The 26,929-nt window shown below is 40.9% G+C and overlaps 2 protein-coding genes across 19 annotated transcripts in view; one reads left to right on the top strand and one right to left on the bottom strand.

The window, feature by feature from the left end:
• map3k19 (mitogen-activated protein kinase kinase kinase 19) overlaps positions 1–19,306 on the bottom strand; it is a 112,802-nt gene extending 93,496 nt beyond the window's left edge. Inside the window, exon 1 of one of the 3 annotated variants that reach the window (XM_078228053.1) lies at positions 19,057–19,306. The gene's annotated coding sequence lies outside the window, so the exon portion shown is untranslated. The remainder of the gene's footprint in view (positions 1–19,056) is intronic. The other 2 variants (XM_078228050.1, XM_078228056.1) reach the window with 2 other exon arrangements.
• Positions 18,933–26,929, top strand: part of rab3gap1 (RAB3 GTPase activating protein subunit 1) — a 71,445-nt gene continuing 63,448 nt past the window's right edge. For 4 of the 16 annotated variants that reach the window (XM_078228113.1, XM_078228109.1, XM_078228112.1 and 1 more), the window contains exons 1-6: positions 18,933–19,015; positions 19,120–19,175; positions 21,627–21,702; positions 22,106–22,241; positions 22,922–23,000; positions 24,407–24,526. In XM_078228113.1, coding sequence (XP_078084239.1) covers positions 18,998–19,015; positions 19,120–19,175; positions 21,627–21,702; positions 22,106–22,241; positions 22,922–23,000; positions 24,407–24,526 — 485 coding nt within the window. In that variant the 5' untranslated portion in view covers positions 18,933–18,997. Of the gene's footprint in view, positions 19,020–19,119; positions 19,176–19,837; positions 21,484–21,626; positions 21,719–22,105; positions 22,242–22,921; positions 23,001–24,406; positions 24,527–26,929 lie in introns of those variants that run through there. The other 12 variants (XM_078228118.1, XM_078228111.1, XM_078228116.1 and 9 more) reach the window with 5 other exon arrangements.

The raw sequence follows: 26,929 nt of genomic DNA, 5'->3' as shown, positions 1-26,929 counted from the left end.
CAGGTCTGACAACATCTGTGGAGAGAGAATTAAGCCAAGTTTCAAATCTGGAAGACCCTTCATGGTTTTGTTTTTGAGTGAGACATCCAAATTGGTCCTAAGGTTGGTGACACCTTAATATAGCCTGGTAAGCAGAGGTGTTCTGTTGGCAAGGCTGGGTACCTGAAAGATTGTGTCGAAGCCTGTGTCCACGTATTGATCCAGGGGAGAGGAATACTGAAATCCTGGATGTGGATCCTTGGTGAAGGCATTGTGAGAAAGCGTTGTTTGGGGGAAGATTTCAAGAGTGTTCTTCAAGAGTGAAGTTTGGGAACCCTTGTATGAAAGTTAGAGGTCCAGTGACACCAATTAGCTCAGTGTAGCAAGCATGTGGGGGGATTTGATCCAGAGTTGTTTAGGGTGGCATCTGTCACTTGGTTTCTGAGTGTGGTGTGTCTGACCACAGTTTGTCTATTGGTTTACATGGACTGAGTACCTACCAAGAATCTTAGAGTATTAGATTTTGTAACTTGCTTTATCCTTCTACATCTGTATATATTTGAAAAGGTATAACTGGAGTGAAGAAGTTTATTATAGTTAATCTTTTCTTGTTTAATAGAAGTTTTATTCTTTTGTTAAAAGGTAATCAGCAGTTCCCGTTCAACCTGGTATCTAAACGAAAAAAAAGTTATGATTTATTGAGCCTGGGTTATGCTCTGGGACCTGACTGCCCAGTAGTAAAATCAGCTGGGATCAAAACATGACCGCATGCTAAATGGGATAGATTTAGAATAGGTCTAGCAACTCAGAACTGGGCAGCATGAGGTGCTGTGAGTTACCAGGAGCAGCAGAATTGTATTCAACCACATTCTGTAACCTCATGACCCAACATATTTGTCATTCAACCATTACCATTACTAAGCTAGGTGATCAATCCTGGTTCAATGAAGAGTGCTGGAGATTATGCCAGGAGCAGCGCCACGCATACCTAAAATTGAGGTGTTTACCTGCTGAAGCTACAATGCAGGACTACTTGTGTGACAAATAATAAAAGCAGAATGTAATGGACAGAGCTAAGCGATCCCATAACAAAAAGATTAGATCAAAGCTCTGCAGTCCTGTCAAATTGAGTTGTGAATGGTGATACATATTTAGAATCATAGAAATCATAGAATCATAAAAAAGTGCAGAAGGAGGCCCATTGAGTCTGCATTGACTCTCTGAAAGAACACCTTACTCAGGGCCAATCCCAGTTCTAACCCCTTAATCCTGCATATTTATCAATCCACCTAACCTACACACCTTTGGACACTAAGGGGCAATTAAGCATGGCCAATCCACCTAACCTACACATCTTTGGATATATTGGACACATATTTGGATTCATATTGGACATATTTAAACAACTAACTGGAGGAGGAGACTCCACAAATATAACCCATCCTTAATGATGGTAGAGCCAAGCACATCAGTGCAAAAGACAAGGCTGAAGCATTTGCAATCAAGTGCCACGGAGATGATTCATCTTTGCCTCCTCCTGAAATCACCAGCATCACAAATGCCATGTCTTCAGCCAATTCAATTCACTCGACATAACACTAAGAAAAGGCTGAAGGCACTGGATTCAAGGGTCTAACAGCATTCCATCTGTAATACTGAAGACTTGTGCTCCAGAACCAGCCATGCTGTTGGCCACGCTGTTCCAGTATACTGGCGTCTACCCATCAATGTGGATGTCCTGTCCATAAAAAGCACGAAGAATCATCCTGGCCAATTGCTGCCCCATCAGTGATAGTAGGTGTAATCGCAGTGTTATCAAGTGGCACCTACAGCAATAATCTGCTCACTGATGCTCAGCTTGGGTTCTGCCAGGGCCACTCAGCTCTTGACTTTATCCAGACATGGTCAAAAAAGCTGAACTCAAGTGGTGAGGTGAGAGTGACTGCCCTTGACATCAAGGCATCATTTGACTGAGTGTAGCATCAAGAAGCCTTAGCAAACCTGAAGTCAATGGGAATCAGGAGAAAGCTCTCCATTGGTTGGAATTATACCTAGCAAAGAGTAAAAGGTTGTGGTCATTGGACGTCAATCATCTCAGTCCCAGGACATAGCTGGAGTTCCTCAGGGTAGTGTCCTGGCCCAGTCATGCTTCATCATTGACATTCCCTGCATCATAAGGTCAGAAGTGGGAATCTTTGCTGATCATTGCACAATGTTCAGTACCATTCACAAGTCCTCAGACGCTGAAGCAGTCTGTGTCCTTATGTAACAAGACCTGAACAACATTCAAGCTTGGGTTGGGATGAAAAGTGGCAAGTAATATTTGCACCACACAAGTGCCAGGTATTGACCATCTCCACAAGAGGGAAGCTAACCATGACAATCAATGGCATTATCATTGCTGAATCCCCTCTATTAAAAATACTGGGGGTTACTATTGACCAGAAACAACTGGACCAGTCATATAAATGTGGTTACAAGAGCAGATCAGAGACTGAGAATCCTGCAGCAAGTTACTCATCTGCTGACTCCTGTCCACGAGCTCCAAGACACAAGTCAGGGGTGGGATGGAATTCTCTCCACTTGCCTAGATGAATGCAGTTACAACAACACTCAATAAGCTCAGTCCAATCCAGGACAAATCAGCCTGCTTAATTGGCACCCCATTGACCAACTTAAACATTCATTCCCTTCACCACTGACACTCAGTGAGAGCAGTGTGTACCATCTACAAGATGTACTGCAGCAATTTATCAAGCCTCCATCGACATTACCTTCCAAATCAATGAACTTAGCCACCTAGAAGGACAAGAGTAGCAGATACACAGGAACTCTACCATCAGCAAGTTCCCCTGCAAGCCACACACTATCCTGACCTGGAATCATATTCCCATTCATTCACTGTCGCTAACCTGAAACCCCCTTCCTAACAGCACTGTGGGTATCCCTAAACACAGTAAGAAGTTTAACAACACCAGGTTAAAGTCCAACAGGTTTATTTGGTAGCAAAAGTCACACAAGCTTTCGGAGCCCCAAGCCCCTTCTTCAGGTGAGTGGGAGTTCTGTTCACAAACAGGGCATATAAAGACACAGTCTCAATTTACATGAATAATGGTTGGAATGTGAATACTTACAGCTAATCAAGTCTTTAAGATACAAACAACGTGAGTGTCTATCAGTTTCTGCTCAGCGACTCTGCTGAGCAGAGTCTGATAGCCAAGTTCTGCACGCACGAGGATGGCCTCAACCGGGATATTGGGTTCATGTCACACTATTTGTAACCCCCACAGAGTTTCACTGGCTGTCTTGTCTGGAGACAATACACATCTTTTTAGCCTGTCTTGATGCTCTCTCCACTCACATTGTTTGTATCTTAAAGACTTGATTAGCTGTAAGTATTCGCATTCCAACCATTATTCATGTAAATTGAGTCTGTTTCTTTATATGCCCTGTTTGTGAACAGAATTCCCACTCACCTGAAGAAGGGGCTTGGAGCTCCGAAAGCTTGTGTGGCTTTTGCTACCAAATAAACCTGTTGGACTTTAACCTGGTGTTGTTAAACTTCTTACTGTGTTTACCCCAGTCCAACACCGGCATCTCCACATCATGGGTATCCCTAAACCACATGGAGTACAGCGGTTCAAAAAGGCAGCTCATCTTCATCTTTTCAAGGGCAATTAGGGAGGACAATCAATGCTGACCTAGTCAGCAACAACCCACATCCTGTGAAAGAATAAATAAGTAGAGCAATATATGGAATTGGGTCAATTTGTTCAGTGATTCAGATAGTGATCAGAGCGATTTTGAAGGATTTGAACCAGAAATGTTGCAGTTAATTCATTATCGTACATATTTATATTGTGCTGGATGAAAAATATAGGGTGAGAGTCTCCCAAAAAAATTCTAAATGTCGAATTTGCGTAAAAATTGGAGTTAATCCCGTTGTTTTCTTTAGCGGGATTTTCAAAATGAATCTCCCACACTCTACATCACAGAGTGTACTCGCGTGAATCACAATAAAAATCAGTGGGTGGCGCCTATTCCCACTGGAGAAGCCGGCAGCATAGCGCTGAGCGGGCCACTGCACATGCGCCGAATGGTCAGTGCTGAGATTGGTGCATACGCAGTAGCCTGCACTACCAGCCACCTGAAAACTGGCCAGCTAGATCGCTGGCCAGCCCCACGATCCCCCATCGCTGCTCCTCCGACCCCCCCACCACCTGATTGCTGGCCTCCCACACGTGTCTGGGCCAGCCTCCACCCCCCCCCCCAACAACCCCAACCCCTCCTAGATCTCCCCCCCACCCTGTCGCCCGATCTCTCCACCCACTCCACCAGCAGCCCCGACCCAACCCCCACAACCCCCTCCCCACCCCGATGGCCAGCCCAATCGCTGGCCGCTCTCCAACTATCACTGATCCCAAAGCGAAGAGTGGCAGCGGGACCCCCCACACCCACGATCTCCCCACCAGAGGCCCCGCCCCTATAGGCCCTGCCCCATCAGGCCCCACCCCCTTAGCACTGCCTGATGCCCAGTGGGCAGTGCCGAGGTAATCCCAGGACATTGCCACTTTTCCCTTTGGGCAGTACCAGGGGGCCAGGCTGGCATTGCTAGGCTGACACTGCCCAGGGGGCACTCCCCTTTTCCCTGACCTCGGGGGGCCTCGATGTGTTCACTCCAGTGGAGTCAGGCTACCAGCTCCTCGCAAGTGGAGAGCTATTGTAAATCCCGCTGGAGTGAAGCAGCCCTGGCGGGGGCGAAGACTCTAGCGGGCCCAGAGATTTCAGTCCCGGACCCGCTAATGAGATTTAAATTCTAATTTGAATAAATTATACAGCTCCGTGCCAGAAATCGGCGCGGAGCTGACGATGCCGGAAACCCGCCGGACAGAGACGCTTGGAAGCCATGGCGCCCAGTGGGAAGCCTGCCTAATAGCCTCTACTTAAATCTCCTGGCCTGCTGCCCACCCTCATATAGTTTGTAATCATTATATATTTAAAGGGGTTGCAGATTGCTTTAAGAGCTGATGACATGACTTGATGCTGATGTGATTAGAGTGTGCAGAGGTTGCTGTTTTATTTTCAGTTTGTACTCTGTGCCGTGCTGAGAACATCTCTTTCAATAAAACCTGTTGTGTATTACGCGTGTAATCCACATCTTTTCTTTTTGTGTTAAACCCACAACCCCGAGCATAGTTAGGACATTACACTAATGTTATAAAATAGATAAATGTTGGTGAATTAATATGAATTGTTTAGTGTTGTTGATTTTTACTTTATTCCATTGTGATGGGTTTTTAGGGCCTAAGTCAAGCATGAGTTAACCATGTAATAGTTAACCCACTGACTTCTGGCCTAAATTTGGTCTCAAATTTTACTTTTACACAACTGTATATGCTAACTGAATTTTTTAGCATTGGCTTGTGAACAACTAAAATCTTTTTGGTAAAATGTAGTTGAGAACCCCAGCTTATTTTGTTGGATGCAGATTGTTAAAGACTGGTTTGGATAGCAATGATATGTACTTCATGAGTGGGTCCATAGCTACAAATAAATTGAAAGTCTGATGGGAACTTTGATGCCAGGCCTTGATGCTGGGATCTCTAGGCCGTGAACAGGAAAGTTCTTTCTACTTATTTTCCTCCCTCATAAGATAAAGCATTCAGCCACTGTAGAGTGCACCATCTTGTGGTTTGTTTAAAAAAACACATTCACCTGCGAATGTCTGTTCAGCCTGAAATTGAGTCAAAGCCCTTTGTGCAAGAATTCAACTTTTGACTGTGATATCAAGGGATAGGGAACATAGCTAGGTAAATAGAGTAGAAATGCAGATTAGCCACAACCTAACGGCATGGCAGCTAAAACTTGAGAAGCTGAAAGGTCTTTGTAAGTGGGAACCCTAATGGTGTGGTAAGATTTTTAAACCATTAGACATTAAGGCACTGAACTAGCAGCATTCAGTTAAATGACTTTTAAAATAAGTTTATGAGCTAACAAGAAGCAATGTACCCATATGAGATGCAGTAAGAGATTCAGATGAGTGATTATGATTTTAAGACGCATATGCTGATCTTTTGAAAGTATTAATATATTGTTAAGGTATATTGTTCACTTTAGTCAAAAGCATTTTACTGCAAGGCATCATGGTAAAAGTCATTAGGGCAAAGCCATATTTCGAGAGAATATTTGAACCTTGGAAATATGCAAGATTTATCAATAAAGTTTTGGATGGAAGGAACATATAGAACACCTAATCATATTTCATGAATAGGATCTATTCATTGTTCAGGCAAGATGGATTCACGCCCAGATATGGAGTCGTGTGTTAATCTGGTTTGGCAGCAGTCTTTAAGAAAACCCATGGGAATGTTCATTTGAATTTTGAGCTCAGCATCTGGGGTTACTAGGCAACATGAGAAGTGGGATCAGCCAAGACAGGAGTTAGCTTCCGGATTCTACAGACTATTAAAATGCCATTATGCCAGAGTAGGATGCGATTGGCTAAAGTATATGACAGGTATTATTGTTATTATTGTTGATTTCTGTGTGTTGAAGATGATTGATTTTTAAGTTAATGGAAGGTGGGAATAATTGATAAGGAAACCTACAATTGATCTGTTTTGAATTGTGTATGTCAGATTCATCGGAGAGGTCTATCTGCTCTATGTCAGAGCTGCCCAGACCCTTTTGATGAGCTCCTAGCGATCACTGGTTTTAAATAAAGTTACGTCTTTAAGCAGAGGTACTTGCCTCATGAGTCTTGTATTCTCTAAAGATAAGGCAGTACCACCTCGGTAACCCTGCCAACAGTCTTCTCCTGTTCCTTCGTTTCTCAGCTATTTAGGTAGAAGATTCACATTTTCTATCTGCCTAGAAATTGTAAACAACTGGTGCCATTCTGAGTTAATGACACATTGAGCATTATCTTTAATAAATTATTAGCAAAATATTAAAAAATGTATATCTCATCAAGTTTGGAGCTTGTGTAAACTGAAATTTGACAAGTATAAACATAAAAGTCTTAAAACACAAACTTAACTTAATTTATCACATAAGTTATAGGGCATCTTCCAGATTCATTTTAGAAGTTATTAGATAAATAAAACAATCATCCAGCTGAGGTAAAATTTTATATACTCCAGCAACGGATTGATGGGTTAATGCGTATGCCATAGAATTGAGGACGAAGAGTTGATTTCTTACTGAGCTGCACTGCATGGGAGTAATGTGTTATTCAGAGACCAAGAAATAATAATGCATGGAAAACAAACTAAGACACTAAATGTATTATCTATGCTCTTCAGCTGTCTCACACACAAACTAGTTGATGAGGTACATTTCAAATGCATTTTGCTTTCAGTTTGTTGGTGTCTCTGTGAATATAGTTATGACATGATGGGAGTCATTGTCTGCTTTATTCTTATTTTTCTTCCCATAGACTCAGTAATTTGCTCATCAGGCACACATTGCGTTTATGGACATAGCGTGCAGAAAAATTAATCTGGGTACTGTCCAATTGTTAGCTATAGCTCAGTGAAACATTCTTGCCTTTAATTCAAAAGATTATAGGTTCAAACCATACAAAGAACAAAAGAACAAAGAAAGTTACAGCACAGGAACAGGCCCTTTGGCCCTCCAAGCCTGCACCGACCATGCTGCCTGACTTAACTAAAACCCCCTACGCTTCCGGGGACCATATCCCTCTATTCCCATCTCATTCATGTACTTGTCAAGACACCCCTTAAAAGTCACTACCGTATCCGCTTCCACTACCTCCCCCGGCAACGAATTCCAGGCACCCACCACTCTCTGTGTAAAAATTCTGCCTCATACATCTCTTTTAAAACTTGCCCCTTGCACCTTAAACCTATGCCCCCTAGTAATTGACTCTTCCACCCTGGGAAAAAGCTTCTGACTATCCACTCTGTCCATGCCTCTCATAATCTTGTAGACTTCTATCAGGTCTCCCCTCAACCTCCGTCGCTCCAGTGAGAACAAACCAAGTTTCTCCAACCTCTACTCATAGCTAATGCCTTCCATACCAGGCAACATCCTGGTAAATCTTTTCTGTACCCTCTCCAAAGCCTCCACATCCTTCTGGTAGTGTGGCGACCAGAATTGAACACTATATTCCAAGTGCGGCCTCACTAAGGTTCTATAAAGCATCAACATGACTTGCCAATTTTTAAACTCAATACCCCGGCCGATGAAGGCAAGCATGCCATATGCCTTATTGACTACCTTCTCCACCTGCATTCCCACTTTCAGTGACCTGTGTACCTGTATACCCAGATCCCTTTGCCTATCAATACTCCTAACGGTTCTGCCATTTACTGTATATTTCCTATCTGTATTAGACCTTCCAAAATGCATTACCTCACATTTGTCCGGATTAAACTCCATCTGCTATCTCTCCACCCAAGTCTCCAACTGATCTATATCCTGCTGTATCCTCTAATGGTCCTCATCGCTATCTGCAAATCCACCAACCTTTGTGTCGTCCGCAAACTTACTAATCAATCCAGTTACATTTTCCTCCAAATCATTTATATATATTACAAACAGCAAAGGTCCCAGCACTGATCCCTGAGGAACACCACTTGTCACAGCCCTCCATTCAGAAACGCACCCTTCCACTGCTACCCTCTGTCTTCTTTGACCTAGCCAGTTTTGTATCCACCTTGCCAGCTCACCTCTGATCCCATGCGACTTCACCTTCTGCACCAGTCTGCCATGAGGGACCTAGTCAAAGGCCTTACTGAAGTCCATGTAGACAACATCCACTGCCCTACCCTCATCAATCATCTTCGTCACTTCCTCGAAAAACTCGATCATGTTCGTGAGACACGACCTCCCCTTCACAAAACCATGTTGCCTCTCACTAATACGTCCACTTATTTCCAAGTGGGAATAAATCCTGTCTCGAAGAATCCTCTCCAATAATTTCCCTACCACTCACCGGCCTGTAATTACCTGGATTATTCTTGCTATCCTTCTTAAACAAAGGAACAACATTGGCTATTCGCCAATCCTCTGGGACCTCCCCTGTAGCCAGTGAGGATACAAAAATTTCTCTCAAGGCCCCAGCAATTTCCTCTCTTGCCTCTCTCAGTATTCTGGGGTATATCCCATCAGGCACTGGAGACTTGTCTACCTTAATGTTTCTCAAGAACCTCAATACCTCCTCCTTCTTGATCTCAACATGACTCAAACTATCTACACATCCTCTCCCAGACTCATCATCCACCAAGTCCTTCCCTTTGGTGAATACTGACGCAAAAGTACTCATTTAATACCTTGCACATTTCCTCTGGCTCCACACATAGATTCCCTCCCTTGTCCTTGAGTGGGCCAACCCTCTCCCTGGCTATCCTCTTGCTCTTCATATATGTGTAAAAAGCCTTGAGATTTTCCTTAATCCTGCTGGCCAATGCTTTTTCATGACCTCTTTTAGCTCTTCTTACTCCTTGCTTAAATTTGCTTCTACTTTCCTTGTATTCCACACTTGCTTCGTGTGTTCCCAGCCTCCTAGCTTTGACAAATGCTTCCTTTTTCTCTTTGACTAGGCTCACAATATCTCTCGTTATCCAAGGTTCCCAAGACTTGCCATACTTATCCTTCATCCTTACAGGAATGTGCCGGTCCTGAATCCCTATCAATTTACACTTGAAAGCCTTCCACATGCCAGATGTTGATTTGCCCTCAAACATCTGCCCCCAATTTACATTCTTCAGTTCACAAGAGATTTGAGCATATAATCCAATTTAACACTTTGTTGCGAGTGCAATTTTTTGGATGACTCCCTTGTTCAAAAAGGGAGAAAGGCAGAAGGCAGGGTGCTATAGGCCAGTTAGTTTAACATCTATTATTGGAGTCAATAATCAAAGAAGAAATAGCTAATCATTTAGGAAAGCTGAATATAATGAAACCTAGTCAACATGGTTTTATGAAAGGTAAATCATGTTTGACAAGTTTGTTCAAACCTTTTGAGGATGCAACAGGGAGAGTATCATAGAATCATAGAGCGCAGAAGAGGCCCTTCGGCCCATCAAGTGCACACTGACACAACACCTGAACTCCCTCCTCATCCCATTTGCCAACATTTGACCCATAGCGCTGAATGTTATGATGTGCGAAGTGCTCATCCAGATACTTTTTAAAGGATGTGAGGAAACCCATTTCCACCACTCTCCCAGGCAGCACATTCCAGACCGTCACCGCCCCCTGGGTAAAAAGGTTTTCCTCACAACCCCCCTAAACCTCCTACCCCTCACCTTGAACCTATCTCCCCTTGTAACTGACTCTTCAACTAACAGGAATAGCTGCTCCTTATCCACTCTGTCCAATTCTCTTGTAATCTTGTACATCTCAATCAGGTCGTCCCTCAATCTTCTCTGCTCCAACAAAAACAATCTAAGCCTATCCAACCTCTCTTCATAACTTAAATGTTCCATCCCAGGCAGCATCCTGGTAAATCTCCTCTGTACTCCCTCCAGTGCAGTCACATCCGTCCAATAATGTGGCGACCAGGACTGCACACAGTACTGTAGCTGTGGCCTCACCAAAGTTCTATACAACTCCAACATGACTTCCCTGCTTTTGTAATCTATGCCTCGATTGATAAAGGCAAGTGTCACAACTGCCTTTTTCACCACCCTACTCATATATGCCCTTCTGCTTTCAGAGATCTCTGGACAAACATGCCAAGGTCCCTTTATTCCATAAAACTTCCTAGTGTCCTACCATTCATTGAATACTTCCTTGTCAAATTACTCCTTCCAAAGAGTATCACCTCGCACTTTTCAGGGTTAAATCCCATCTGCCACTTATCTGCCCATTTGACCATTGCATCTATATCTTCTTGTAGCCCAAGATACTCCGCCTCACTGTTAACCACCCATCCAATCTTTGTATCATCTGCAAATTTACTAATCCTACCCCCTACATAGTCATCAATGTAATTTATATAAATAATATATAATAGGGGGTCCAACACACATCCCTGTGGTATGCCACTGGACACTGGCTTCCTGTCACTAAAGCAGCCTTCTGTCATCACCGTCTGTCTCCTACAACTGAGCCAATTTTGAATCCACTTTATCAAATTACCATGTATCTCATGTGAATTTACCTTCTTTACAAGTCTCCCATGTGGGACCTTATCAAAGGCTTTGCTGAAATCCATATAAACTACATCAACTGCACTACCCTTGTCTACACATCTGGTCACTGCTGCAGAAAATTCAATCAAATTTGTTAGGCATTACCTCCCTCTGACGAAGCCATGCTGACTATCCCTGATCAAGCTTTGCCTCTCCAAGTGGAGATAGATGCTCTACTTCAGAAGTTTCGCTAATAGTTTCGCTACCACTGATGTGAGACTCACTGGTCTGTAGTTCCCTGGTTTATCTCTACAACCCTTCTTAAAAGTGGAACAAATAGATAGAAGAACCTGTGGATGTAGTGCATTTAGATTTCCAAAAGGCATTTGATAAGGTGCCGCATAAGAGGCTCGTGCATAAAGTAAAAGCCCATGGAATTGGAGAGAATGTGTTAGCATGGATTGAAAACTGGCTGTCACATAGAAAGCTGCAGGTTGGAATAAATGGGAACTTTTCAGAGCGGAAAGATGTAATGAATGGAGTACGGCAGGGATCAGTTCTCGGCCCGCAATTATTCACCATTTACATTAATGACTTGGAGGAAGCAACAGAATATAAGGTTTTCAAATTTACCGATGACATGAAGATAGGTGGAAGGGCATGTTGTGAAAAGGATATTGTGATTCTGCAACAGGATAGAGATAGATTGGGTGACTGGATGAAAACCTGGCAAATGGAGTCTAATGTGGGGAAGTGTGAGGTCATGCTTTGGTATGAGGAATCAAAAGGCATATTATTATCTAAATGGAGAGAGATTGCAGGTAAATGAAGTACAAGGAGATCTAGATGTTCTAGTTCATGAATCATAAAAAACCAACAGGCAGGTCCAACAAATAGTTAAGAAGGTAAATGGCATTTTGGGCTTTACTGCAAAATGATTGGAGTTTAAAAATAGGGAGGTTTTGTTGCAATTGTACAGAGTGTTGGTGAGGCCTCAGCTGGAATACTGCCCACAGTTTTGGTCCCCTTACCTAAAAAAGGATATAATAACATTGGAGACAGTCCAAAGGAGATTCACCATGCTAATTTCTGGGATGAGAGGGTTGTCCTATCAAGAGAGACTAAATAATCTGGGTCTGTATTCCTTGGAGTTTAGAAGAGTGAGAGGTGACCTTATTCAAACATATAAAATCCAGAGGGGGCGTGAAATGGTAGATGGTGAGATGTTTCACTTGTCTTGAACAACAAGCCATAGCTACAAAATAAAGAGCCGATCATTTAAAACTGAGGTGAGTAGAAATTTCTTCTCGCAGAAGGTGACGAATCTCTGGAATTCTCTGCTTAAAAGAGTGGTGGAGGCTGAATCATTATAAGCATTCAAAGTGGAGGTGGATAAATATTTGATAGATCAAGTGATAGAGGGCTATGGGGAAATGGCACAGAAAGGGAATTGAGGCCGACACAGACCAGCCATGATTATATTGAATGGCGGGGCAGGCTTGAATGGCCCGGTGGCCTACTTTTGCTTCTATTTCTTGTGTTCTTGTGGATGAGACATTAAACCATGCTTTTCTTGGGTGGATGTAGACAATTCAGTGGCATTATTTGAAGAACAGCAGGATAATTCTCCTGGTATTCTGACCAATATTTATCCTTTAACCAACATCACTAAAACAGATTACTTGTTATGCACCTCACAGCAATTTGTAGGAATTGCAGTGTTCAAATTGGCTACCATCGATTCCTACATTAAAACAGTAATTTCAATTCAAAAGTTCTTCACTGGCTAAGCAATTTGAAATGTCCTAAGGCTATGAACAGTGCTATATAAATACGAGTTCTTCCCTTTCCTTTCATTGCTTATTTGGAAAAAAAATGCTGTTTATCAGGGTAAATATTGGAAGACCAATGATGATCAGAGAAAATGCCCAAGCAGGTCACTTTGCAAGTTGATTCTTATCTAGAAGCAAATTATTTCCAGTAGTTGAAGAATCAAGAGCAAGGGACCACAGATGCAAGATTAAACAAATAAGAGATTCAGTCAGTGGGTAGGAGAAAATTCTATATACACAATCATGAGGTGTGAAATTCACATCAGTATTAATAGTTGAGATAAAAACTATATTAATATATCAATATTAGATTGGATAGATGGATAAAGAAAAAGACGAATGGAAATAGGAATGGGTAAGTGAGACTAGAACTGTTTACCTAAGTTAAATGCAAATAGAGATTGGTTAGGTTGTATGTCCTCTTTCCATGTTGTAACATGTATGTGTTTCTAAATAATTGTGTATAAGTATCCATCAGGTGTAGATTTCTAAATGTATCTATATCTGAATGTATGTCAGGACTATAATTATTTTACTATTAAAAGTACTTGGATTATTTTTTGGACGCCTGGAACAATGTTATTGTTATTTATTTTAATGAACATGTTAATAATTAAAATCCAATGGAGTGTCATGCTTGTGTTTTATTATACTGTGCCACTGCTGCAGGACTCTGCCCAGAATTCTCCATGAGTTTTCTGCCTTCCCTGGGTTATCAAGTTGGAAGTCTCAAATGGACAAAAGGAAGGAGGTGAAATCAAAGGTTTAGCATTTTTATATGCAAACTAGGAGATTATATATACCATTGTTCACAATAAATTAGATAACATACTTTTATATGACAATGCAATTCCACCAAATAATGCTAGATTATACAATTCTATTGGTGAATCAATACTGCATCCAGTATTTTTTACCGTGGCCTGTTAATTTTTGTACTCCTTTCTTTATGTTCAATTGAAGAACGAAAATACATGTTAATTTGTAATTAATATGTATTCGCATCAACATTAAATTACATTTAATATGCATTTTCTGTGCTGTCACGTGCCTCCAAGAATTTTCTCAAATGGCCCTCGTGAGACAAATTATCAAAAAGTAGCTCCTATTTATGGGCTTTTAACATCCAAACATGCATTATATTAGCATAATTGAACAAAGAAGATCATAAGACTATAAGGAATAGGAGCAGGAGTAGGTCCTTCAGCTTATCCAGCCTGTTCTGCCATTCAGTAAGATCATAGTTGATCTGATTATGGCCTTAACTCCGCTTTACTGCCTGAGCCCTGTAAGAAGTCTCACAACACCAGGTTAAAGTTCAACAGGTTTATTTGGCAACACTAGCTTTCGGAGTCTCAAGCTCCTTCATCAGGTGAGTGAGGGCTTGTGTTCATAAACAGGACATATAAAGACACAAACTCAATTTACAAGATAATGGTTGGAATGCGAGTCTTTACAGGTAATCAAGTCTTAAAGGTACAGACAATGTGAGTGGAGACAGGGCCAAGCACATCTCCACATCATGTCCCCTGTAACCCTTGACTCTCTTGTCGATGAAAGAAATCTGCCGAACTCAGCCTTGAATATATTCAATGACCCAACCTCCATTGCTCTCATTGGAAGAGAATTCCAAAGACCAACAACCCTCTGAGAAAAGAAATTCCTCCTCATTGCCATCTTAAATGGAAGACCCCTTAATTTTAAACTAAATTGAAATGCGTGATCTGCTTCTTGTATTTCTATTAATGATCTAAATGCATGCTTTGTTTCTATAAACCATCTTTACGTGTGTGTGTGTGTGTGTGTGTGTGCATGAGGGAATTAGTGTTTTTTGTTTACATCTGTGTTCACATTTTGGGTGTTGAGTGAATAAACATTGCCCTAGCTCTAGATTCCCCCACAAGAGGAAACAGCCTCCCAGTATCTACCCTGTCAAGCCCTCTCCAGATCTTATATGTTTCAATAAGGTTACTTCTCATTCTTCTAAATTTCAATAATGTCAGGCCCAATTTGCTTAACCTTTCCTCAGAAGAGAAGGATTAAGGGCAAAATTTTTGCATTTGCAGTGAAAGGCACCTGAAGCAATTAACACCAGATGTGGCAGGAAAATTTGAGAGAGACTTTTGAACTTTCCACAAAAGAATCAAGAAGTACTTGAGTGGATGATATAACTTGTCTGAAAGCAACTTTCAAAGCAAAATATCCAAATTAGTCCATGCAAATGCTGTGTCCTTTGAAGAATTTTCCGATGGTTTTCAAGCATGCAATCATAAAAAGATTGACATGGATGTGCTGCACAAAGAATCAGAATTATGGAAAGCATGTTATGCCCAGCAAAAATATTGGCCTGGAACCTTCTACACTATGTGGATCACAGAGTGCACTAGTAAGATTCCCTCTGAAAATCAGGGGTGGGGCCTATTCGCGCCCAAGAGGTGCCAGCAGCATAGCGCTGAGCGAGCCACTGCGCATGCGCCGATCTGTCAGTGCCAAGTTTGGCACATGTGCAGCGGCAGGACACTGCCTGCCTCCCAATCACTGGCCAGCCCTATCGCTGGCCAGCCCTGCAACCCACCCATTGCTGGGCTTGCATTGCCCCCCCCCCCCCCCCCCGCCCCCCAGTCATTATCCTCCCAGACCTCCCCAGGCAAGCCCCAATGCCCCCCGGCAGCCCAGAACCCCTCCCCACTGACTGTCCTGCACACCACCCCAAACAGCAGTCCCAACCCTCCCCCCCCCCCCCCCCACCTCCACCCCGGCAGCCCTGAACCCCTTGACCGGATGGCCAGCCCTGATCACTGTCCTCCTCCCACTGCCCCCGATCCCTTGACAGAGTGGCAGCAGGACCCCCACACCCACTAATCACCCCCAACAGGCCTTGCCCCAATAGGCCTGCCCCCTTGGCACTGCCTGGTGCCCAGTGGGTTGTGCCAAGGTGCCCCTTGGGCATTGCCAGTTTTCCTCTTGGGCCGTGCCAAGGGGCTAGGTTGCCACTGCCAGGCTGGCACTACTCAAGGGGCACCCCCCCTTACCCCCGATCTCCTGTGGGGGCCTCAATGGCCTTTGTTCCCTCCAGCAGGCTCAGGCCACTTGTTCCCCGTTAGTAGGGAGCAGTTGTAAACCTTGCTGGAGTGAACCACTCCTGGCGGGGGAGGGGGGTGGGGGAGACATTAATGGACCCGGAGACTAATGACATTGAAATTGCGATTTCAATACTGTAATCAGCTCTGCACTGATTTCCAGTGCAGAGCTGATTACTCTGGAAATCTTAGCCACGGAGACTCATGGAGGCTATGGAGCCCAGCGGGAAGCCTGCGAAATGGCCTCCACTAATGTCTCCCAGCCTGCTGCACTGCCCAAGTAGTGCAGCGGGCTGGGAAAATTGCTCCCATTGTGTTCCGGAATTTCAAGATATGGACTTTATTCAGTGCAGACGTTTTGAAATTAACTTTAAGACGTTGGACAATGTACTGCAAGGGTGGCCACCAAGGGTCAAATCAATAGCCCCTAGACACAATGTCTGCAAGCTCAATATTTAAACAAAGTTGAGAAGAAACCAGTTTATCACCAGCAGGTCTGAACAGCAACCATTCACCCCCCATTGTATAGCAATGGGTTTTAATTTTAAATAATTTGTAGACAACAGAAATAGTGATTATTTGGTCATGTGATTGAAACTGACTTCAGCTAACAAATTTTACAACTCAAAAGGCAGTAAGAGACAAGTCAGTTTGAAAACCAATAGAACAAGAAGGACCATTCCCCCAGCAAGAAGAATAGAACCCTACCGGAACAACTACTCAACCTGGGCAGTGAGAGAGAAGGGTTAACTTGTCTTCACCTGTAAAGATTCATCTCTACAGAAACTCAGCCATGACTTTGTCTAGAACCCAGAGCCTTCTAACTTTCATTTATGCAAAGAACCATGAAAGAGAATGCATCCAAGCCTGCAACATGTGCATCTTAAAGGACTAAATTGAAACACTTGATTTGCTTCTTGTATTTCTATTAATAACCTAAATGCATGCTTCGTTTCTATAAACCATCTTTACTTGTGTGTGTGTGTCTTTGTGCATGAGGAAGTGAGTGTTTTTCATTTACATTTGTGTTTACATTTTGGGGTGTTGTGTGAATAAACGTTTTCTGTTCTTCTGATTTAAACTTACTCGAAAGCTCCGTGACTATTACCAAAAGTCACAGCACTCAAGGTTTTAAAACACTCTCTAAAATTCAAATCTTTTTGCAGACAATTATGAGATGAGGAGAAAGGGGGTAAAGTTATCCCACCAAATCTCTCCTGTCCGTAGCAAGCATTATATTCTCCTGTGAGTTGAAGCATTGCCGGATCAGTGAAATGTACCAGTAGCTTTTCAGCAAAAGCCCAAGGGAAAAAAAAATGAACATGAAGAAAATCAGCTCCTATATTCTCCAGGCATGAAGCAAATGCTCATAGAGAACATGCTTTTTCCATGATGACCACTGTTTGCAGAAACAAGAAGAACAGGGTGGAAATTCACAAACTGCAAGTGGGATTCCAGATCTGCATCAATTTCTCAGAAGATATTACTTTGAGTTTTGGGGAAATAAAAAAAATGAATGTCACAAAAGTGCGAACACTTTTAGTCATCCCTATGGTTAATACCTTGCCTCACTAAATTGTTAATATTGTTATATTATGTATAATGGTTATCATAATGCATGTATCAGTTATTACATTATCAATGAAGTGATTAATGCAATTGTAGCAGTGGTCTATGTCATGCAAATTTTAATACTGGAAGGCTCTAATTCGTAACCATTTTTGCATGTGTGCCTGTGCAAGTGTTGGCAGTTGGGAGTGTGGTGTGTTTCTGGTAATCCTGGCCTCTTCCAGTGACCACCCTGGTGATGTGACTCATCCAACACAGCTGTGGCTGGCTTCCAAGCAGTCTCACTATTTACGCTGATGTATCAATCTCACTATTATTGTTCTGGCTTTTTAAAAAAAAACTCTATTCTTAAAGTTACAAAGCTAATGCTCAGAGTGGACCAGGCAAACCCAAATCCATTTCTTGCTTGTTCCAAAACCCAAATTCAAATGAATCCTATTCATGGTCCCCACAAAGGAGACAAACAAGATCCAAGCTGACAAGATAAGGCACTGCACCCCACCTAGGGCTTAATCTGACATTAGCCAAAAGGCCGAGAAGTGATCCAGCTTTTTTTTTCAAAAAATATACTTTATTTATAAATCTGAGAACATTCCAAAATGGCCATCACATAAAAAGCAATAGTATTCAGGCTTTTACATACATCAAGTAACATTCTGAGATGTTTCAATACAATAAAGGGAATGTTTCAGACATTTTACAATGGTCTTACAAATGTTGCAAAGTAGTTTAAAGGTTGTCTACAAAGAAAAAGTTGCACTCCGATGTGCTTCAGTGGTAACTGGGGGATTTTCACGGTAACTTCATTGCAGTGTTAATGTAAGCCTACTTGTGACACTAATAAATAAACTTAAACTTAAAAATTTAAACTTCAGTACAACTGATATGTATGCATTCGGCCTGAGGAGGTTCTGTTCTCCTTGGTTCACTGTGGTCGATAGGTATTAGACAGCGACCTTCCCCATTGTGCCTCTGCAGCAGCTGCCCCAAGCTTTAGTTTGTCCCTCAGCATGTAGTCCTGGGATTTGGAATATGCCAGTCTGCCCAGAAGTGATCCTGCATTGGCTTAGTTATGCCTTCAGGTGTTGAGGCTCTTAACTCTGGAATTCCCTCCCTAAACGTCTCCACCTCTCTGTATCCTCCTTTGGGGCAGCTCAACTTTGTGGCCAAGCAGCAGCCCTACAGTATGTCCTCATCGGGCTAGGTGTCAAATTTTGTTTGCCAATACTCGTGTGAAGCGCTATGAGATATTGTATTGCGTTAAAAGGCGATATGTGAATGCAGGTAACAGTGAGCTCTTGTTTTTGTTCTAAAGGAGTGCCCTATGCTTGCTCCCCAGTATCCTGCCCTCAGTGATGGCTGAGGTCTCTTGCAGCAGGAAACGGGCCGCTCAACCCACAGTGCACCGCAGACAAACAAACAAACAGCTCTCAAGATGGCGGCGGACAGCGACGTGAGTGCGGGATCTTTGCTTTCTGTGGAAAATATACTTACAATCGGTATACTTATCTGCCCGTCTCTCACCGGCCTGTCTTGTTTTTGTTTAAATTCCCACAGCCGGAGTCGGAAGTGTTTGAAATCACGGATTTTACGACGGCGTCAGAATGGGAGAGGTAGGGAGGGGAAGCTGTTGCTGGCCGAGCCTGTGACGGTTGGAAGCCGTTGGTGCCCTGTGCTGGAGCTCGAGCCTGACCTCAAGCCCTCGGCATTCGTTCAGCCGCGAGCGGCCCTCACACACACACACGCAAGCGCTTTTGGTTGTTGACCACATCGTGCTCATCTTATGACAGCTGTCAGGCTCGGACACACGCCAAGACAGGCTGTCCTGTTTAACCATCTGCTTACTCAGATTTAGGTGTTATGGAGACCCCTTTTTAGTGCGCCAGCAGCAAATTTTTACATCTATTTTAACAAATTTGGCTTCTTTAGCAATCAAAATCGTTAATGACAGCTTTCTGCTACTAAAGGCATCATCTTCAGGGCACCATCTTTTCGATGTTAGTCAATGTTCAAGGCAGCGTACTGTGGAAATCATTTAAACATTTCCTAGTGTGCTGCACATGAAATTATATTTTGCGTAATGTGTTGCCATTGCGCAGCAGTTCCTCAGACATTATTATACATTTAGAAGTTAAATAACCCATACATCATATCTGCTGCTTAAGAGGCTAAGATTGGCCCTGCAATGTATCTGTAGAAGTGATTGGAAGTCAGTGTCTGGAAAGTTATTATTTTTAGTGTCGATTTGAAGCAATCTCAAACAATTCACAGTATAAGATCAGTCGTAATTTTTGGAGTGTGGCAATTTCAATTTTTTGTAACTTGTTTCTAGTCTGAACTCTCTAAAACGAGAAGCAGTGTGCCACATTGCACTATTTTGTTTTTGTCTGAATGAAGTTCAGTAATTGGGTTGCAACATTGGGAAAAAAACTTACAATTTTATGTAACTTATAATGAACAATTAATTTATAAGATTGACTGTGCATTCAGTTGAAATTAACAGATAGCATGCATTTGAGAATTGTAATATCTTTACCGATCCTGAAAGAACAGTCCATAATAGCAGAACACTAATACGTGGAAAAATTATGATGACATAAACACTGACTGTGTTAGTTGCAGACCCACCATAAAATCATGGGAAAAGACAGCATATGTTTTGTCAAGAATGTTCATTGCTTGGAAACTGGTGTGCCTCAGCAGTAGAGTCAAATGTCGTGTAAAAGTTGAAATGTTTAGTTGTCAGACATGTAGGTTCAAAAGTCTGCTGGTATAATTTAGCATGGGGAGGGGGAGAAAAAGAGAGTCTTTGGAACATTCTTTCCCAAAAGGCAGCGAGTGGAAGTGGAGTCAGTAAATATTTATAAGGCAAATGTAGATAGATTCTTGATAAACAAGGTGGTGAAAAATTATCGGGGTAGGCAAGAGAATGCAACTAGATCAGCCATGATCTCAATGGCAGAGTCGGTTTGAGGGACCAAGTGGCCTACTCGTGCTCCTAATTCGAATGCTTGCTTGTAGAGAATTCCCGAATGGCTGGTTCACAGCTTCATTGGAGAATTGATTGTCTTTCTGCCCTTTCGACTCTGGACAAAAAGTAGAGGAATGTGATGCTGTTATTTCTCTCTTCTTGGGTGCCAATCTGACCTTTTTTTGGCATTCATTCTTTAATTAAAAGCTCAGTTGAAAACTAGTTAGAGTCAACCCAGTTGTGATGTGCTGATACCAGTAGTAGACCACTCTTGAACTCCAAAATTATATTATTCCTTTATACTTCAAGTCTTTTTTAACAAAAGAAATGTAAATGATCTCAGAATGCAAATTAAACAACATGAAACAGTGGAGTGGGGAGTTAATATTCAAAATTTGTGCACCGTCAGATTGCTTGGCTTAAACAACCTTGAGTGGAGTAAATGGGCCATGTTAAACATAGAAGGTTAGGTACATCTGATAAAAGTGAAGTAGTTAATAAGAATTCAGTTATGTTTCTTAAGTTTACCAAGGTGTGTGGAAGGAAGTTGTTTAGCGTAAAATAATTTTGCTAATTCTATTTTTAGTGCTGCGACCAAGCAAGTTTCTATTGTGGCTTTTATTATTAAGGTTTCCAGTAATCATTTATGAAGATTTAACTTGTGTTAGTAAAACAATGATCTGTGCAATTAAAATTATGCTCTTTGGAAATTCTAAGCTAGTTTGTCTTTCTTTTAAAAATTAGTTGCATAAAATATTTTATTTTATAAATGAAGGATCCAAAATGATAATGTTTCATGAGGCAAAAATATGTAGTGCGCATATTAAATACATAAGCAATGCCACTGCTTTGAATAGATTGAGGAATCTCTAGCACTTTGGGACAATCTAAGAGAAGTTGAAAAATGGCAATTTCATGCATGAAGAATTTATCCTTATCCTTGGAAAACAGTAAGTTATACTATATTCTTTGTTTCTAGACCTGAAATATATATAATGTATCTATAAATCATAACATCCTGAAGGTTTTATTTAAGGAATAATAGTAATTACTTAAATTATTTTAATATCATCCTGTATTTTCATATTTTTAGGTTTGTGTCAAAAATTGAAGAAGTGCTGAACAATTGGAAACTGATTGGAAGTACTGCAAAAAAACCTTTGGAAAAGGTTTGTTCACTAAATAGTTAAGTAACATAGGCATTGCTTGTTCTTTTATCCTTTATCAAAGAACTGTGTAATAAATAAAATGGCTTGGAATAAAGCCAGTATAAATACTTTGCAAGGCAGTTGATTTCATTCTCCACAAATATTTACATTGGATTTATTTGTCACCATTTCGAGAACATCTTCCAGCATGACTAGTACATGGAGAAAGGGTGTTTCAGCATTAAAATAATTGACACTCTTCAGTGGCTACATTGCCCATGTCCTTTGGATAATCATTTCAACTCTGGGTATTTGCAAGGACCTAATGTATACTTGCTTTTAAGCTCATTGTTTTGTTTCTTCATATACCGGTTTAAAATTACAGTTTTGTAAAGCTATAGTGTTGTATTTTGTGAATTTACAGGGTGAATTAACTTCTGGCGTATGGGAGGAGAAGTCTGATGAGATTTCTTTTGCAGACTATAAATTCAGTATAACGCATCATTATCTAAAACAAGAATCTTTAACTGATAAAGAAATTAAAGAAGAATCTGAAGAAGGTATGACTGGCAACCTTTGTTGACTTTGCAGTTTTAAATTTCTATTAAAGGAGAATTAACGGATTTGAGTTGTATAATGCACTTCTGAAGGTTTTGAGTTGGAACACATTTGATGAGTTTTTGATTTTTAAAAAATTTGTGTATATTGGCCTTTTGGATCCAAAACTTCTTAAATGTTCATTCTAAAGTTTATTTATTAGTGTCATAGGTAGGCTTATATTAACACTTCAATGAAGTCACAATGAAAATCCCCTAGTTGTCACACTCCGGTGCCTGTTTGGGTACATTGAGGGAGAGTTTAGCATGGCCAACGCACCTAACCAGCACATCTTTCGGACTATGGGAGGAAACTGGAGCACCCAAAGGAAACCCATGCAGATACGGGGAGAATGTGCAAACTCTGCACAGACAGTGACCCAAGCCGGGAATTGAACCCGGGTGTCGGGAATTGAACCCGGGTTCCTGGCATTGTGAGGCAGCAGTGCTAACCACTGTGTCACCATGCCGCCGCGGGGCGTGGATGTTGCAAATTGGTCTCTTTCACAATCATATTCATTTAGTTACCAATATTTTTGATTGTACATGGTTAAAGGAATTTGTTTCTTCTGTGGAATAATTCTGTTTTGTGCTTTTTTTATAAAAGACCTATTTTTTCTTAAGAAGAAATTTTATTTCAACAGATGCTCTTCCTGAAACGATGCAGGATTTATTGTCCATGAACAATGATTTTCCACCTCGAGCTCATTGTCTTGTCAGATGGTAGGCACATCCTCAACATTATTTAACTCTGTTTTTTATAATTTGTGTGCAATTGACAATTTTATATGAAACTGACACAACACATACTTCAGCTCGCACAGATTTAGAATTTATGGTTTTGTAGTGTGTAATAGGAAAGATCTCGCATGTGTTGGGGGGGGGTTATGTAAATAGCAACCACTTTAGCACTCTGATGCAGTATAACAACCCATTAATAAAACATAATTGTTGCAAGTTTTGTTTTTACCTGGGAGCAGTAGCACCTCAAGTGTGAATACATTTGTGAAAATTATGCTTTTAAAAGGGAAGAGTAGAGAACATGCTTTAATTGTAAATATGTTCAATTTCTCTAACCTTTTAAAAGATAAAATGATTAACCATCCAGGGTGTTGTAGGTATCATCAACTCAATTAAGTTATCCAAATCTATGGATTCTTGTCAGCTTGGTAATATACGTTATTAACTTGAATGCTTCTGGGGTGCTCACTGCCAACAAAATTGATGGAACTGCTTTGGGATGCCTCTATCGCCATATCGTTGCATCAGCTTAAGAGCACAATGTTGAAATGTCTATGCGAAGGAAAACCACAGAAAATTTGCATATTTGAATGGATTGAAGATAATATCGACTCAGATTTGTTTAAGCATTTGAATTGAGTTGATTACGTGAATATTGATATAAATATTTCCAGAGGTGGATAGATTAAGTTAAGGTTCAGATTGGCTGTGATCTGGTTGGATTACAGAGCAGCATCAAGATTCTGAATGGACAACTTTGTTGCTATCTTTCTATAAAGGAACTGAAGAAAGCCATTTGGCTGAACAGACCTGTTCCTTTTTAGGGATGAACTGCACTTCCCTGCCTTTCTGCAATTCATTCAGTTCTCTATTGAAACTCATTAATTTTTCTTTTGAATCCAATGACCTTTATTGGTAAGCTACTCAGCAAATCTCAGCAAATTTTGGGTGAAAACATTGCACTGCCTTACCTTTTTACTTCTGATTTCCTAATTTTGTGTGTCCTGGCATATCGTGTCTGCAGATTAATTTGGTCTGTTTACTTTATAATCTTGGAAATTTCTAAACTTGGAACTTTATTATCTTTTTCAAAATAAAGCAAGCCCAACTTTCCTTCTAACAAATGTTTTAGTGTTTTTAATAGATATATGATCACTTTTGTTGCTTCCCTTTGTTTCTTCTCAAAAAGAATAGTAATCTTACCATTTAGTGAAGAGAGCTGCAAATAGTATGCCAGATTGGATAAGTAAGGATTTTTCATTATGGAAGAAGTCCTCAAAAGATAAATCTGTAGATGTTGATGGACTTCTTGCATCTTGCCATTATATTGAAATTGATGAATAGCGATCAATAGCAAATTCATTACCTTCAGGTGTTTCTTATCCTAGGTATGGTTTACGTGAGTTTGTGATAATTTCTCCAGCAGCAAGTAATGATGCGGTCGTCAGTGAATCTAAATGCAACATTCTACTCAGCTCCATTTCTATTGCATTGGGAAACACTGGTTGGTAGGTAAATGTTTGAAAATGCTAGATGGATGGTATCAGATATTCATACATGGACACTGACGGAGAGAAACTTGAACTTGTTGATCAAATAACGTGAATAGTTACGGACTTGAGCTCATCACTTTACTTCCACATTTTCTCTTTTTTTTTTTAACCCTCCCAGATCCCTTTTCTTCTATCATCATGCCTGCTTTCACTTTTTTACTCTCAGGTACTCTGCCCTCCCAACACCCTACAACCAATCCTTCAATACTCCTTGACCTCCCTGCTCTCATGTCACTTTTCAGTCATGACTCTTTTGGATAAGCCTGCAGCTTCCCCCTGGCATCTTAGCATCCTCTGAAGGGATCATTAAGGTACTCATACTTGCTTGTTATAAACACTAACTCCAATTACACTATTTCATTCTGATGAAAACATGGATTTGCTCTATAGTGTCTTCTGACACTTCCTGAAGTACATATATGTGACCTCTGTGGACAAAAAAATGCATGGAATACCAATGTACCGAGCATGGCATGTCATATTAACATTTCAGCTCTAGGTCAATACACACTTCATTGCATCTTGGTTCTCGTGTATCCTAATGTTGTTATATTACTGTGAAATCGTGCAATTCTGGCTATAATAATATTGTTTTTCCTAACGGAGATTTTTTCCAGCAAGATAACAATTTGAGGGAAATGGGAAAACAAGAATTTTGTTTAATTTAATATTTCAGGATGCTTTAAAATAATCTCTGCTATTAATTGAAGGTGATACCTAAACTCAGTCCGCTTATTCAAGTCCAGAACCCCATCTACTTAAAAACCTTTGAGAATTATAGAACATAGAACAGTACAGCACAGAACAGGCCCTTCGGCCCACGATGTTGTGCCGAGCTTTATCCGAAACCAAGATCAAGCTATCCCACTCCCTATCATCCTGGTGTGCTCCATGTGCCTATCCAATAACCGCTTAAATGTTCCTAAAGTGTCTGACTCCACTATCACTGCAGGCAGTCCATTCCACACCCCAACCACTCTCTGCGTAAAGAACCTACCTCTGATATCCTTCCTATATCTCCCACCACGAACCGTATAGTTATGCCCCCTTGTAATAGCTCCACCCACCCGAGGAAATAGTCTTTGAACGTTCACTCTATCTATCCCCTTCATCATTTTATAAACCTCTATTAAGTAATTGGGCAATTCCTAATAAATGCTTTGCGTGAGGACTCTGTTTCTATTATTCCTGCCCACTTTGGTATGTATCTTGTTTCTGACATCATTGACATTAACAAATGTAATATTGTTGTAGGATATTGAGAGTAAAATACCAGTTTAGAGATATTGGGCTGAACTTCACTGGAGATGGGGAGTAGTGTTGCCATTGATCGTGAACTGCTAGCATTCACTAGCAATCTTGCTGAAACTGATCTCAGGCATACGTTGATTTGTATGGAAATCCTGAAGTTACACTCTGTTATACAGGGCTTCAATACAGGTTGCAATGCATCCCCCTTCAGAGCTGACAATCAATTTCAACTTCCCTCCATAACGTGTTGGACTTTTTGAAGTGTTAATGGGTTTTTAATGGCAATGTGATTAATAAAGTTTGGAGACCAATGGAACCTGCCCTGAAAAATAATTTTGTAATCATAGAATGCTGTTAAATGATTAATTATTAGATTTTATGAGCTGACTTAAAACAATGTTTTTTCAGAATATTTTAGGCGCTACTCCATGTGGAATTCCCAGTGTTTAATTTGCTTCATGCAAAACATTTTTAAAAGTTACTGTTCCAGTGCTTTTTGTTTCCCATATGGCTAACTGTGAAAATCATTTAACGCAATTAGCTACTTAGCTAGGCTGATGACATCAGTCCAGCTACACTGGAGATGCTTATTAACAAATGCTATGAAAAGAAGCTAAAAGTATTAGAGATGCTCAAAACAATATGGTGTTTTTATTGTTGTAGTAAATGGAAAAAACCTAATTCTACAATCAGCAGGTTCCTAACCAACATTGTAATGGTCTTTAATATAAATTGTGGAGTTGCAGTGATGTTATCAGGCTGTCCAAATCACAATTAAGGATTCTTACACAGTCAACCAGGAAATTAACAGCTTTAAAGTCAAATCACTTCCGAAAAAAACTTGCATTGAAAATATGAAAGATTGGGACATACACACGGTGAAGGTCGAAGCTCAAATATCATGACCAAAGTTATTTAAAAACTTAGTCTAAGAAATCTAATAATTCATCATAATGGTGACATTTAACAATGTATCATATATAAAATTATTTTTCAAGGGGCAGATCTGTTGCACAGCAGTAGTTATTACCCAGATTGCCTTTAAAAACTCAGTTACACTTGACTGAACAAAATTAAGTTTGTATGGGCTTTCTAACAGCAGTATGA

Source organism: Mustelus asterias, chromosome 14 (assembly GCF_964213995.1).
Source record: "Mustelus asterias chromosome 14, sMusAst1.hap1.1, whole genome shotgun sequence".
Taxonomy (NCBI): Eukaryota; Metazoa; Chordata; class Chondrichthyes; order Carcharhiniformes; family Triakidae; genus Mustelus; species Mustelus asterias.
This window is presented reverse-complemented; position numbering and strand designations above follow the sequence as displayed.